This window comes from Uloborus diversus, chromosome 3 (assembly GCF_026930045.1).
Source record: "Uloborus diversus isolate 005 chromosome 3, Udiv.v.3.1, whole genome shotgun sequence".
In the NCBI taxonomy this organism is placed as follows: domain Eukaryota; kingdom Metazoa; phylum Arthropoda; class Arachnida; order Araneae; family Uloboridae; genus Uloborus; species Uloborus diversus.
Genome location: NC_072733.1, coordinates 169,141,131 through 169,158,142, shown reverse-complemented (window position 1 = coordinate 169,158,142; position 17,012 = coordinate 169,141,131). Strand labels below are relative to the sequence as shown.

The window sequence follows — 17,012 nt, the reverse complement described above, 5'->3', positions numbered from 1 at the left end:
GTGTCCTTCCTCTGTTCCTTTTTTTCTATCAGATTGGATGCCGTCGTGATAGAAAGAAGGGGGAACACGCGCAGAGCGATTTGCACAAGAGCTCCTCGGTACAAGTGCATCATGAAGCTTTTTTTGAGTGTTCCAAACTAAATGGCAGACACAAGTCAATGAATGTACTGTACAGAGTTAAAAACACGTTTGTTTGAAAAAATGTTTGAAAACACTCTTTTTAATTTTGTAGAAAAATTGTATTGTTTATGAAAATACATTGTGATTAAATGTAAAATCAAGGAACAAATTTCATATTAAAAAATTAATAATAGTAAAAAACATAATGCATCTATTGAATTGTCTGTAAACCTGGAACTCATTTTAGTGCATAACTTTCCTGCAGTTGAAAATACTCTTTCTACTGAATTCACATAGATGAGTGGTACTGTTAACAATGTGGGATACACCTCCTCTAATTGTCTGAAAGTCTTTCATCTTCAAAGAATTTGGTCTCTTGAGTGTTATTTATGGAAAATTCTTTGTGTGTGCTTTTTTTTTTTTTTTTTGTATTGTGCAATACAATTATTGCACCTTATTATTATGTATGAACAATAATTGTGCATTATTACAATAAACTTGACTAAATTTAATACTATTAGTTTTTCTTATTTGTTTTTGCGTTCTTTTCGAAAGTCTGGACAATTACAATTAATGTAAATATCTGAAATGAAGTTTCGAATGATTATGATTTACCTCTAAGCACTATAATTTCGAAATATTATCTTTCCAAATATAAACCAAGACATGACAACAGACCAATACCAATGGCAACAAACTGTTATTTGTTTTACTAGCAAAAAAAGGTTTTTCTGAAAAAATTCAGTACAATTAAGACAAATACTTAAAGAAAATATCATAAAGTATTACTGCAATTGATGGTGGGAATAAATTATTTGTAGAAGAAATACATTCAAAACTATACTCTAAACTAACTTTCACAAAAGGGAAAATGAGTGATCAGAGAAATAGAAAAAAAAACACAGTGCACATAAACACACAATATTGCAATTCACTTCCCAATCTAGTAATGAAAATCTCATTTCTCAATAGTTCCGCTACTTTTGTTTAATAATATTCTAATAGTTCATGATTTTGAAGCCAAATTATTCCATCAATAGAATTTTGGTTCTGGATCATGGAAAAAGAACTGTAGGTACAATTAAAATAGGAGTAGCTATTAAATAAGTTTAATTGAAAATTTTTTAATTAAAATTATTTATTATTTTCAGCTAATACTGAAAATACCAGTTTTTTACCTCAGCAAATACCATACTGGTGTTACAATCCCTAACTTTCATAGAGAAAAATGACGTCATGTATCGCTTGGCATTCTTGTGTGCAGCGAAATTTAATGATGATGCATTGCAGAACAGACATGTGCATTACTAATTCATTCATGGTGTACTGAAGCAGCCAAAATCTCCAAAATGTGTGCAAACATAAAAACCCTTTTTCAGATGCCCCCCACCAACATATTGGCAAAACAGGACCTCAGATTTGTTAATACCAGCAGAGTAAGAGTCAATTTCGGGTTTATGTTTGACCTACCTTCGTATTTTGGAAATAAATGACATTTCAAACATTTGAGTTACAATTTAAATTTAGAAGTCCTATAATACTCAAGAGTGATCGTAATTTCATAAAAAATCACCTGAAGTGAAAATGGGGAGGGGGGGGGGGATTGTTAAGCGAAGAAGTGGGCATCGGCTAAGAAGAAGGCATAAACCCTTATAACTGATTTACTGTTTTGATTAAAAAGACTTAAGTCCTGGATAAAATGGCTGCTACTAATTTTAGCAAGGTGGTTTAAGAATCACTGGGTACAAACTGAAAATTTGAATATTTTGAACCATGCACCATTACATACACTCAGATTGCAGTAAAAAATTCTCTGAAGTTGGCAGTTTTTCACACACACGTGATTTTTACCACATGCAAATGCCATGTGCCTTTAATAGAAATTTCAGAATGTAAACAGCAAGTAAACAAGACTAGTTTAAAAAATTTTTATACATCTCAGTGGAACTTTCTTTTTTTTCTGCAAGAATGATAGTGAAACACTGAAAATTTTAATATTTTTAGGACACAGTTTAAAATATTATAAATTTTAGAACAGTTTTTATTAAAGTAGGAACTTGAGAAACTATAGAACAACTTTTAGCCCAGGAGGTTTTGCTCTATCCTCCATCTATATTATTGTCCAATTTGATGAAGCAGCACAAAAGAACAGAAATGTTCACTTTTATCACCTAAAGTTGCATTTCAATACACTAAAAATTTCTTCGCAAATGTTCTTGCAGTGCGATGAAAACATTAAATTAAAAAACAAATATTGATAATAAAATATCAAACTTGCAAACATGTTCTAGACATAAATAGCATATGAACAAAATTGAGGAGCAGATTAGTTTGGAGACTAGTGATCTAAACATCAAAAAAATATTAAACTTGAAATTGCTGAAATTTGGAAGATTTTGGAATTTGAACTGTACTGTTAAATAGAAACTTTAAAATCTGAGCCTCAAGTCTTTTTTTTTCTTTCACCCTTATCTTATGAGATAAACATGTTCTACTGCAAGTTTCTTTAAAAAACATACAAGAATATCACTGACCTATCTACTAATGTGTTCTTCAATGACCTTCGTACACTGGATCTAATTCTAGGTTCTACTAGTTTAGGACAGGATTTCTTACTTTCAACTGATTCAGCATCTTTTTCTGAAATTAAAACACAAGGAACTTGTTGAATTAATTACGGGTATAATATAAAAGATTTTATGAATTTTTTTTTCTCTTATTGAATTGAAACAAATGTTATGTAAGAATCAAAAACTAACCAATTATATTTCTAAAAAAATGAAATCAATTTTAATTTATAGAACTATGTTTCGAGTTTGAAAATTGAATATTTTAATCTAACCACTACACCAATTGGACATGCCTTCAATCTTTTTTTTGTAGAAGCATGTATTTTTTAAATGAAAAATTATCATATAAGCTTTGTGCTACAATATGATTAAGGTGAAAAAACAACGTAAATAAAGCACAAATATTCGAGAAAATGCAGCATATAGCTATTTCAAGGCTACAATGGAGCCTCTTCATCAGTGCAAAAAGCTCACCAACACAACCAGAAGTTGCGAGAGAACTGACAAAAAACCAGGTGGACACCGGTATTTATACCAAAGAGAGCCAACCAATAAGAATACAGGAACATGACAACAAACAACCAATCAGCGAACAGCATGTACGCTCCGGGCTCAAAGCAAGGCAAGAGACAACCAATCAGAAGCCAGGAGACAAAAAGAGTGCGAGACACCAAAGAAACAGGAAAGGCAATATAGAAATTGCTTCCAAATATCATGAAAAAATGGAGTGCTGAAAAAATCATTGACAAGAGAATGAGAATTTTTCCAAATATGGTAAGTTTCCCAGAAATCGAGGACATAAACCGAAGAACATTTACAAATAATCTTTGCAGATGAAAAATCAAAACAGTGACCAGAAGTCCAGCAATGCTGAGCAATGGAAGAACGAGCAAGTTCTTTATGCTTAACATAGTTTTCGTGCTCTTTCAGACGGTGCTTGAGAGCACGTTTAGTCTGTCCAACGTAGCCAAGTCCACACTTGCAGGAGATACTATAAATGCCCCAGTTGCTATGGCAATCAATGGAGTCCTTTAAGTTTGTAAATTTTATCTTATTAACTGGAGAAAAAGCTGTATCGAAACCAAATTTCTTCAAAATCTTTGCAACTTGATGACTAACTTTTGGATAATAAGGCAAAACAATAGTATACGAAGCACTAGAAGCAGAAACCTTTTCAGAATGAGAGGGCTTAATTAACTTATTATAAATTGAATCAATGATGCTAGGAGAATAACCACGATCGAAAGCCACTGCTTTAAGATAAGAAAGCTCAGCATTTAAAGAATTGGAGGAAGAACAGATGTTCAAAGCACGGAACACAAAAGCCTTGAATGAGGCCAACTTTTGGTTTGGACGATGAGAAGAACATTTGTGAGGAGGTAGTGTAACAGCAAAAGGCTTACGAAACACCGAAGTCATAAATTCATCATTACTTTTTGTAATAAAGACGTCTAAAAATGAAAGAGAACTATCAGTTTCCATTTCAATAGTGAATTGGATGCAAGGATCGATAGAATTTAAAGTAGAAAGTAAAAATTCATTATCAACATGGTTTTGGTCAAGCAAAACAAAGCAATCGTCAACGTACCGAACATAGAACGGAAACGTTATGGTTTCAAAAGTTTAGTCTCAAAATAGTGCATATACTATATATAGCCATATAGCGCATATAGCCATATTTGTGCTTTATTTACGTTTTTCACCTTAATCATATGTATTTTTTAGTAGGGATGAACCGGATAGTGATTTTTCCGGATATCCTGTGCCTCTTCGCTGAATTCAGATATCTGGCTTTTCAGTTGTTTTAATTACATTGCATGTTCACTTATTTTTATGTAATGCTATTTCAAAATAATAAACCAAACTTGTTTCACAACTCATTTTTTAAACACATATTAAATACATTTTAAAATAATTTTCAAAACCTCAATATTTTAATGTATAGTGTATTTGAGTAGTGCTGCATATAAAATGAAAGACTAAATTATTGCACTTTCTTTTTTTTTTTTTTTTCTCTAGATTTTTTTTTTTTTTTTTTTTTTTTGTTGGAGACAAACTTCAAACAAAAATATGTTTGTATATGCTCTCAGTTTGAACGTATTAATTATTGTTAGCAAACATTTTGGAGCTTTTCTGTCTCAGAGACCAATTAAATAATATTTTATGTTATACAATATTTTACTAATATTTTATCCATGTTCAGTTGGTTTCACAAAAAAAAAAGGAAACCTCTCAAACTTAGTTAAATTGTTTCTTTAAAAAAATAAATCATTATTATTAAAAAGTTTTAAAAATCACATTTATCTTTGTAATGAGTTGTAATTGTAATTAGATTTACATGACATAGAAAAAAAAAACCTACACTATAAAATACTACATTTTCTTGTTTCTAGTTTTGTAATGACATAAAACAAAATTTGCTTTTAAATTCGTTTGTATTTTAAGAATAATACACATGTAAAATATTTCTAAGGTACAAGTTGAAATAGAAAATATTAAAACAGGTCATGCTCACTTTTTTAAAAACAAATAAGTAAACTTATACGTTGATAATCATCTTAAAATTTTACTTTAATTCCAAAAAATAAAGGTACACATTCTTAAAAGATGCAAATTAATAGCTTAAATATTGATTCCAAAGAATTCAGGCACATAGTCTCAAAAGAAAAATTAACATCTTAGATAATATTAACACTTATGCTAAATACATTTACTTTTTTTAAACAAATTAATAAATTCATACTTAAATAATAAACTTAAAATTGTACTCAAATTCCAAAAAACTCAGGGACACAGTCTTAAACAAACAATTTAACACCTTAAATATAAATTCCAAAAAATGCAGTACATAATCTTGAAAGATGCAAATTAACATCAAAGAAACATGTTTAATTTTTTGAAACAAATTATAATTAATACTTAAATAAACAACTTAAAATTTTACTTTCATTTCAAAAAATTCAGGTACACAGTCTTAAAAGATGCAAATTAATATCTTAACTATATTAAGAGTTTTAAAACAAATAAAGAAACTTAAACCCAAATAATCCACTTAAAAGTTTACTTTAACATCAAAAAGTATAGGTACATGGCCTTGAAAGATGCAAATTGACATCTTCACAATACATTATTAAGAGTTATGCTAAATACTTACACTTTTTAAAACAAATTAATAAACTCTTACTTAAATATTCAATTTAAAACTTTACTTTTATTCCAAAATAAAGGCAGTCTTAAAAGACACAAATAAATATCTCAAATACATTATTAATAATTATTCTTAGCTAGAGAACTAGAGATGTGAATGGTTGGGGAAAGTTGGGGAGGGGGGTTGACTTTCTTTTATTTTCTTTTTTCAGTTTTTTTCTCCAAAAGGGTTTTGTTTCCACAGTGCTTAGAAAGTTATACAGTGAAACCTCAATAAGTAGTCGACCGGTTAAGTGGTCACTCCGTTTAAGTGATCGTATTTCTTTGGTCCCGAAAAGGTCTCATTCACAGTAATGTAAAATGATCCTCCTTTACTGGTCACCAAATTTAATTTTACCCGCTTAATTAGTCACTCAAAAGTTGTTTTCTAAAATTCCTTTTCCTTATCGGAACTTAGAAAACAGTGTCGGACTTAGTTGAAAGGCTTAGTTGATAGTCATTTTTCCCTGAAATCTCGATCCTCCGTTCTGGTCGTTCAAAGCATACTTCTTGCTGTGACTCTGCCGAGTGCCAAGAGTATGAATCAAACTCCTTTCAGCAAGACATACAAAATCTAATACCTGGGAAAGTTTGTCAGTATTTAACATCCGTTCAAGGAACTGCAAACACAGAATTTAAAGCTTGATGTATGTTAGAAGAGATCATTCTTTTCCGTAAGCAACAACTTCATGAGTAGACATTGAAGGAATGTATTAATGTACCATTAAGTTTTTGTAATTTAGTAATGTATAAGTAAGATAAAATAAAACAAAGTAACTAGCATTAGCATTTTTCCAACTTTTTAATATTTCCACTAATTTATAGACATTGATTACATAAGCTATTGTTTTTCTCACAGAATTCTACTGCTATTCATGAATATGTGTAAGGCTTTTTTTTTTCTTCCTTAATTCCCACTCCACATAAGTAGTCACTCTGCATAAGTGGTCAAAAATTATTGGTCCCTTGAGTGACGACTTAACGAGGTTTTACTGTATTTACAATCTAATGCTGCTTTTCTTCAAATGTTGTTTTCTGTCGGTTTCTTACATGAAATCACTAACTTTGGTAAATGCAAGAAGCTATAAGTTTTTAATGTCTCCGTACACCAAGTATTATTTACTACTTTCACACTAATACTGAATTAATGTTTTATGCATAACATAATTAAATTAATAATGTAAATTACAGGAAATGACTTAGTATAATATAGTCTATTTAACATGAATGTATACAGGTTCTCACTTTTGTATATAAATGAATGTTATACAGAAGGGGGGGGGGGGAGAGAAACAATTTTCTTTTCAAAAGTTTCAATTTACTTATTTAAAAAAATCTTGCAAATTACTGTTGAAAAGATCAATTTAAGAATTACTAAAACCATATCTTATCCCAAACTAATGGCTGAGTGATGATTTGACTCATTTGGATAACCTTTTGTGTTTAGAACAAGGAAAGATCTTGCTATTTATGAAGCAAAAAGGATAATATTTTTAACAGCAAATGTTGAATGTATATTAGGGTGGGTCAAAAAAAATTTTTTTTTTTCAAAATGTTAAGGGGCAGAGGACTAAAAAGGTGCTAAATGGTTTCAAACTAATATGAGTGAGATTTTATTCCATTCTGCTAAGTCTTTTTGCCTCCAGATTGAGTTTGAAGTTTGGATTTCCTTACCCAAATAGGATGCGTTCCAATCAGATTGCAATAATAATAAATGTTACTTTGTTTACAGAAACAAGTGATCAAACTTTCAATTTGTACCTGGTTTAAATTCACACTTGCCATTTTAAGTGTTAGAATGGGCTGAAACGTATGAATTTGGTCAAATGCTCCCTGCCTGCTGTGCACCATAAATAAGTGAGAGATGGTAAAAAACTACCTCTTGAAATGCAGCAGCAGTCTTTTGAAATCCTATCCGAAAATAACTAAGAAAATAATCAGAATCATTTTACCAAGCTAGTAAATTGCTATTTGACACTTCATCTTGCAAATGCAAAAATATTAACGACTGCATTTTTTCGAGAGAGAAAAAAACATGAGAGGGGGAGAAAAATTGCAGCTTCAGTCTCAAGAAGAAAGTGAAGACAGTTTTAGTATTCTTACTTCATAGCATCTATTCTATCAAGTTCGAACAGTGAGGATGAATTCAAGGGATCTTTACAAGCTTCAAACTACAAATGCAAATATCAATTAATTTACTACTACAAGCAATAAGGTAGACTTTAATTTGTTTTCATGGACATATGATAGATACAAAGTATCAGACAGGACTGGAGTAGCTATTACTTCAGCAGTACTTTATCCCACCACTTCAGAAATTATTGAGAAAAACATGCTCCCTCGGAAGCACAAAGTAGCATGAAAATCTGCCCTGGATAGAGCCGAAGTCTAAGAAATGTCTCGTGTTCTATGGCTAACTCGTGCTAATCGAATTCTAAGTTTGTGTGTTTCAGTGGAATCTCCTTCTGAAAATTTAATAATTCTTGCTATATAAGTTGTCAAAGTTTATGCTCCAATCTGGTTAGCTATCAAAAGTTAACCTATATGTACAGATCGGCTTGGCAGTTGTTCAAAGTCACTGCAACAAGATATTTATCCACTGAGTTAAAGTGCAACATAGATCCAGTAATCCAAAGAAACTGTTTTCGTATGTCCTAAAAATTAATTTATTGCAATGCTGACAGGGTTGGAACAGCACATCCACAAATTGGCAATCGGTTGGATTTTAGAAGAGTGTAGTGTTCAGCAAAATAGATTCCCAAAAGACATTTTTCACATTCTTGTTGTTAAGTTGGATGCATAATCTTATATTGATCTCAATGAGTGGAAAACTGTGTCTGATCCACCAATACTGAAATCAATCTCTGAAGAAGATATTCAAATGTTTGTTTCAGCCAAAAAAAGAACTGTTTTTATACCTACCATGCCATACACACAGGCTATTGAAAGGCAGGGGTGCCCACCAGGGAATTCATGGCGCAGACTGCAGCATTAAAATTAAGAGGGTTCATTTTTACAGATTTTTGACTTTTCTGGGGCGGGGGGGGGGGGGGGCTCTTGTTCTGGGGAGGGCACTTCCCAGCATTTGGGGTGGGGGTTCCATCACCCTTTAGGAATGGGCACACCCCTGTGGTAGGGCAGTTAAAATTGACATAAGTTTCAACTACATTGTGCAAAAAGAGAAGCTTTAATAAAGAGACAACTGGAGTCCCGGAAACTTATGCCAGAACTAGATAGTAAGGATTTTCAAGCTATTTTAAGATGAATATTTTTAGTTTTGAAGATTAATGATTATCATAAATCTTTTTGCAAATAAATGATTAATACTTGGACAACCTTAAAATGTTATATATATTTGTAATTTTCTTTTTTCAGTTTTTTAATGAAAATAGATTTTTTTCCCTTAAATACAGGTTTTTCAAATTCAATCTGGATGCAGAAAATGAACTCTTACTTGAATGAAATTTTATATATAACCTTAAAACGTCATTTGGCACCTTTTGTCTTACCCTGCCCAATGGAAATCAAAAACTTTTTTTTAACCATAAGACGATGACCCACCCTAATGTATATATGTGTCAGAAAGTAAATAAATGAAAAATATGGATTACATGTCTCTTAGAATGCAGTCAAAACCCCTTAAAAACTAACTCGATTTAGGCGGAACAACATCCTAAAGAGTTAAATTTAAAATATATCTTCCTGAGAAATATGTTGTGGTGGTATGACTCTTTGCAGTTTTTGGTAACAAATAAGAGTAGATATAAAAAATATAGGAGTTAAAGTTAAAATATAGGAAAAATAGGATATTATCTGCCAAACAGATAATGCGGGAAATCTAGAAGACTGTGAGGCCTGGTTAGCAGGTTTTATTAACTGAGCAGGACTGACAACATATTTCAGTTTGTTTCCAAGGGAAAAAAGGGATCAGAAAAAAAAAGGACCAAGAAAGAGATTTGTACTTGAAAACTTTAAGGTTAAATTCTGACACTTGATGCTTGTTTGATACTGAGCAAAATCAGAAAAAAAAATCTTATTAATGAATAATATGTAATCCAGTAAATGAAAAAAAAAACAAAAGCAAAGTCTAGTATTAAACATACTTGAAACAGCAGACTCTTTTCTCACATTAATTGAGTAGTTTTTACATGCTATTGCATAATTCTTATGTGATTTCAACCATTTTGCAGCTTCCCTAACAGAGGGGGCCTTTTCTCCGGCAACGACGTGACCTTTCGAGCGTTCGTATAAAATCAACTTGTGATTGTCCAGTTCCAACCCCTAAAAAATTATAGAACGGGTTAACATTACTGATAATTCATTCATTAAAACTTAAAATATAACACATTTTCCATAAGAAACCCTTTACAATTAAATTTTAGAAATGAGAATCATCATAGTAATTATGCAAGAATACAGTACAGTGAAACCTGTGTAAGTTGACCACTTGCGGTGCAATACTTTGGTGGTCAACTTAGACAGGTGGTCAACTTATAAAGGGTGTAATGATGATGATGATGATTATTATTTTTTTTTTTTGTAAGTCTTGCACCATGCATTCATTTTTTGCCTAATTGACACTTACTCTTTCTGTTCAACTCACTTTCATTGTTTAGCATTACTTTGAATCAATAATATAAAATGTTATTTGAATAATTTTAGAGATTATTTTCCCAGAATGATGTATCGTATGTTATGAAAATTTAAAATTTCAGTAAATTGATCAAAAAAAAAAGTCTTATTTTTTATGAAAAGTTAATCATTTTATATTAATAGTTCCTAAAAAATTATAGTTAATCAAAAAATAAAATTTTTTTCGTTTAACAACAAAAGAAAAACAAGTTTGGAGAATAAAAGTGTTCTTAGTAGTTTTCCCATGTGGTTAAACTCAAAAGGAGGTTTAGTTATGCTGCTGTTTCATTAGTTGGTAAAATGCTGGTCTGGCATCAAAAAATATTCTTGAAAAGCTATAAAAAAAATAATAAAAATAATAATTTGTTGAATAAAATTTTTAAAAATAAACCAAGTGGTCAACTTACAAAGGGTTTTTTACAATACTCCAAACCAAACTTGGGGTTCATTAGTGGTCAAGATAGACAGGTGGTCAAGATAGAGAGGTGGTCAAGTTACAGAGGTTTGCTTTCATTATATAAGATAGGACTAATTCCGTTCCTGACAAAAGCGGTCAACATAGACGGGTGGTCAACTTACAAAGGTGGTCAACTTTACAGGTTTTACTGTATAATATGCATTGTAAAAATCTCTGAAATTTCACAAAATAAAAAGAAGACTTCAAACAATTTTCAAAATACAAGAAAAAATAGTTGTTTCCAATAAATTTTCAATTAGCATGCCACTAAAATATTTTTTCACATCTCATAGTGAATTTTATGGTTTGATTGCCAGTTAAAAATAATAAACTTTAAAGCAAACCCCAAATATATACATATATTTTTTTTTGGCAAGAATTTTACACTAAATGTGTTAGATTGTAGTTGTAAAAAGGTTAAGTTGAGACAGTTTGATTTCATTTCTTTCGTATAAAACTTCATTCGTCTAAGTGATGAATTGAACAAATTTCCTAGTTTGGCAAAAAAAAGCTAGAGTCAGCAAAAAAGATCTGCATAATACAGTACAAATCTTAATATAACTGCACGTATATAAATTTTATTAGGTTTTTAGAAATTTAAATAGATTAAGCACATCTCATTATCATCATAAAAAGCTTTAAATAGGAAAAAATTTTAATTCTTTCAGCAATTAACAAGTTTAAAATTGAGAACAAAAAGGTACTTGTGAAAATAAAAGGAAGAATTTATTTTTACATAAAACGTTCACCAAGGCTATACTCACGTTTGAAAATACAGTAGAACCTATCAATAAGAGACACTGGAATCAGAAAATTTGTCCCTGAAATAAAGGTGTCTCTTCTTCGGAGATGTTTTAGTTTATGCATGCAATGTGTTAACTCAATATAATTTTTTTTATGAACTTAGACTATTAACAGCAAAGATTAAATACTATGCATTTTTTCTTACACAACTAAATAAATTTATACTTTATAATTTTTTCAGTTATTATTTTATTTATTATAATTGAGTCAAAATTTTGGTAAGTCCAAAATTTTGCAGCATAAAGCAATTATTTTGAAGTAATTCATTGCATGAATTTGCTTCATGTCACTTAATTTACAATGCAAGATCAGGGTTGCCACTCAATTTTGGAAAAAAAATTCCCTGTTTTCCCTGTATGAAAATAAAACATTACAAACGAGCGAGCACTGATTATTTGGAAAAGAACATTAATATCTTGATAATTTCACCACAGGGTAAAAAAATGAAACACAAATTTCTAAATAAATAAGGGAAAATAAATACGAATTCATAATAACTGAAATAATAGCATGGTGATTGAATATATGAACTTTTTATTCAAAAAAAAAAAATTCTCTTAGCCATGGATCTAAAAGTGTATAAGTGACCCAGAACAATGATTATTGACGACTAATTTCATACACTCTAAATTATCATGAAATTCAAGATTCTATTTTTATGATAAATATTTTAATAAATACTTTTAAAAAAAAAACTTTCAAGCAAAATTACCATTTTTTATTTTACTTTATTTCTGAACTTTATTAATATTCTCATTATAATTATTACTATTTATTTAATTTTTGGTAGTTTATATATTTGGGAATTGATTTTTGTAACTTTAATTTAAGAAGGAAAAAAAATTCCCTGTATTTTCCAGGTTTTTGAGGAAATTTTCGAAATTCCCTGGATTTTCCCTGTTTTTTTTTTTTTTTTTTTTTTTTTTTTTTGATTTTTGAATTCCCTGTGGTTTCCCTGTTTCTTCAGGTTTCCCTGTGGCGTGGCAACCCTGAAGATATTGTGAATTACAATTAGTGTTCACATTTCAATTATTATATAAAAAGCTAGTCAGTTTGTGCCCTCTCCTTTGGCCCTGAGCCTACTTAAATAAATATCAGGGTGGGAAAATAAGGCATGTAACTTTCAACAAGACTTTTACAATATATACCTGTTTCTTTAACATATGTGAATGTTAAACTCTCTTAAATTAATTTTTAGAGAAAAAGTGAAACTTGAGTTCCAGTAAATTCACTCTTTCTTATGCACTTGTACTTATTTCTTTTCTCTGTGACTGTCCCTTAATTAGAGGCAAATACATGGAGGTCCCTATTCAAAGGGACTGGGACCAGAAAAAATGTCCCTTAAGGGAGGTTCTACTGTATCGTGATATTCTCAAAAATATCTGATATTTTGATATATATCAGATTTTTCAATCAGCACAAGCTAAAATCGTTTCAAAGCAGCTGTATCCTCAAATCACTGTTGTTTGATTTCTTACATTAGTAGGGGAATGTGGTACAAAGTGAAATGCTGAAATATTAACTTCATTTTAATACCATCTATCTGGTAATATTTTAACTATGTAGTAACACATGTAGTCTATTCCAGTTAAAAAAAAAGTTACCTCTGAAAATCAAAGAATATGATAATAAAAGCAATTTTAGAAAACTGAAACTCATTATATTTTTTTGTAAGTCAAAAATTATTTTCTGATCAGTTTTAATTTTTACCTGGACACTTTTTATCTATATTAAAACCATGACATTACTGATATACAATATATCATATAAAAGAAGAACACTTACTTTAGGTTATTTTTAAGAATAAATGAGCATTAATATAATTAATAGATGTAATTTATGTATAGCAAATATTGCAGTTAGAAAAAAATCAAAATATCATGGCATTTTGAAAATAAATATTGGATTTCTATCAGTAAAAAAATTAACAAATAAATAAGAAATAAACTTCGGAAAGGAAGGCCTTCAAGAAGTTCTGGCAAAAAGACTTAGGGAAAAAGTTTTTTTGTCTGAGAGAATAAAAAGATTTTTTTTTTAAATGAGTTCAAATAATAGGCTCACTTTAATCATGTCTCAGAGATGAATAATTTTTAAATATATAACTGAATAACTACTTGTAGGAATAAAACTGAGAGCAAGCTAAGAAATGTAAATTAACATGAGTCATAGAGAGTGAAGTATGTGCTGTGACACACTTTTTAAGAACTAAGAGAAAAAACAGATAAAAACCTTAGCAAAATATAAGTATGGGATGAAAATGTTGAAACATCTGCTCTCTCTCTCTCTCTCTCTCTCTCTCTCTCTATATATATATATATATATATATATATATATATATATATATATATATATATATATATATATACAATATATCTTCTATACATATAATAAAATAAGATGTTTGTGTGTGTGTGTGTGGCGCGCATCCCGGGAAAACGGTAAGGCCTAGAAAGATGAAATTTGGTATACAGGTGTAGTTTCTGCTGAAGTTGTGCACCTCGGGCTTCGATTTTTGATATTTTAATAAGAAAAAAGTTATTTTATGTTTTATTTGATTTTTAGCACTTTTTAGTACTTTTAACCTCACAGACACCGAATCAATCGCGCCAGACAAATATTTTTTGTACTATAGGGTCCGAAATTTAATTTTAAATATGATGAACAAAAAAGTTTTGAAAATAGAGCAATTTTTGTATTTTTTATAAATTTTTGAAGAAACCTTTATTTTGCATTTTTTTCTGGGTTTTATATTTTTCTAATATCATCCTGCGAGAAGTATCAAAGCCTCATTTCTAAAATTTAAGTTGGTAATAGTAAAAACATTTTGCCCTCTTCAGAAGAAAAAAGTTCTTAAAAATACGCAATAGTTTTTTTTACATTTTTTTTAATGCTGAACACATCATGTGTTTCCACGCATCAGTCGAAAAAAGCGTTCTTCAATCTTCTATGGCTCTGACGTCACTACTTGGATTTCGATTCGATATTTACGACGGAATCTTAATCACAAACAATGTTAATCTTTTTTTTTTTTTACTATATAGCTTACTTCTAATTTTATGACGTGATGACCACGTGTTTTCCGGCAGCGCTTGCTTTTTTTCTTTCCTTTTTTTTGTTTTATTTAGAGATTGCATTTATTTCTTTTTTCATTCCCCCCCCCCCAAGCTGGACGTTTTGTTGTTTCTATATTACATTACATTTCATAGTTGTGTGCATTTAAGTCACTAAAAACAGCGAGTTTTTTTTTCTTTGTCACTTACTTTACTTTGTTACTTTTGGCACACTACGGGGAATTTTGCAGATAACTTTTTTTCTTTTGCTCTACTTAAATAAAAAAGCGGTTTTTTGAGTGATCTTTGTTTTTATTAGGAAATGAGCTGGGAGGTTAAAATAAATAGAGATGGATAAGAAATTTTAGAGATATATCGTAAAGGTAGATAGCCGCCGAAGGCGTCAATCTTGGCGTAAAAATGTGAATGGCACAAAAAAAAAAGATAGAGATGGATGGATTAATACTGCTGCCAAATTTATTTAAACAGCTGCCGAAGGCGGCAAACTTGAAGTGAAAAGTTAAATGACAAGTTAGCCAAACAGCCGCCGTAAGTGGCTGCTTGCATAGAAAGGTGAATGGTGTAAGAAGGCGAACCAGCTGGTCGCCGCAGGCGGCTAGTATATATATATATATATAAAAGGTTAAAATAAATCCACATTCTAAATAATTCCACTTACACTCACTTTCATGGACTAGATAAACAATGTTACGACACACAAAAGTGTGAACATACCATGCTCCCACAGCATGAGGACCAATGGTCAAAACAGATTTTTTTTTTCAGGACAGGCATAAGAGAATTTGATCCCTTATTTTAGGACTTAGTTTTCATTAGAAAGTACATTAGACTCTCATTTAACTGAAGTTGAAAAACATTTTTGACTATAAACTTTTATATAGGAACTATTATTTGTAAAAATATCATATTTTAAATACATTCAACATTATGCAACTGATATGGAATCATCATTTTTTAGGTAGTTACTTCTGGAATTCTCAAACAATGTAACAATAATAAGTAATGCAGTTAAAAATGGCGCATTTATATGTCCACTAAAAATAACTCAGCAATTTTGAAGTTACAATGTCACATAGTCATTTTTCATTTAACATAGTTATCTCTGATTTAGTATCTGAAGCAAAAATGAATCTTTACAACTTTGGAAAAAATGAGCTTTTACAATAGATTTTAGTAAAAACATGAGCCTAACAAAATACCACATAACTGGCTCTAAAATTAGCAGTAAGTACTACATCTATACAGCAGAATAGTGCACTCAGGAATATTTAGCATGAAACAAATATTATTTAAAAGACTTACTTTCAGTCCTTTAGTTGTTCGCAAAGCCTCTATTACATATGCAACATGATTTTCAATGCATTCATCACAGCAATAGCAAGAATGTCGAAGAGCAGGATTAGAACAAGCCATGCACCTCTTGGAAGGTTTTATGGCAGCTTTATTTTTGGATGCCTGAACAGAAAATACATAATATATTTTTCAAAGTACACTTGTTTAAGATTGCCAAAAAACTACCTAAGAAAAATGATAAAGAAAAGCAGTAAGCTCAAAACTTGAAAACGTGAAATGCACGGGACCATGATAATATTTCATATTAACCGGATTTGATCTTATCTTATTTTGGATTATCGACGTCATAAGATTAAAATACAAGCATACATCACATAAAATTAGAAATCTGTGTCTTGATCTTAAATCTAACCTTCCGCGACTGTGTTAGATTTAGAGAATTTTTTTTTTATTTGCTACATATGAAAAAAATATAAGTGCAAAATATGAAGTCAATTATCAGAAGAAATTCATCAGTTCACTGAAAACAGCTAACTAAAAGTTTTCCCTTAACACCTAAGCCAAACCTTGTATGTAAAGTAAATCTCGCTTCACCAAAAAAATCCTAGTTTGGCAATACTTAATGTGGTTCGGTGCCTCATAAATAGCTTCATACAGAAACGGCTTAATGCAGAAAGTTTCCATTTTCATTTATTTTTAGAAAAAAAATCCTGTTAAATGGAAAGTGTTGGCCAATATTCCCCATGAGAGGAATCAAGAACTCTTTTTTTTTTTAAACATTTGCAAAGCATTGAATTTCTAGAGAAGATGTTTTTAAAAGTCTGAATTGAAAGACAGGGTTCCAAATTATTTTACTATGAAGAATTTTTATTTTTACAT

At 30.3% G+C, this 17,012-nt stretch overlaps 1 protein-coding gene across 1 annotated transcript in view; it reads right to left on the bottom strand.

The window, feature by feature from the left end:
• The window catches only part of LOC129219046 (uncharacterized), a 175,585-nt gene that overhangs the window by 94,626 nt on the left and 63,947 nt on the right, over positions 1–17,012 (bottom strand). The window contains exons 7-9 of the mRNA XM_054853366.1: positions 16,143–16,295; positions 9,980–10,157; positions 2,655–2,760 (exon numbers count right to left, since the gene is read on the bottom strand). Coding sequence (XP_054709341.1) covers positions 2,655–2,760; positions 9,980–10,157; positions 16,143–16,295 — 437 coding nt within the window. The remainder of the gene's footprint in view (positions 1–2,654; positions 2,761–9,979; positions 10,158–16,142; positions 16,296–17,012) is intronic.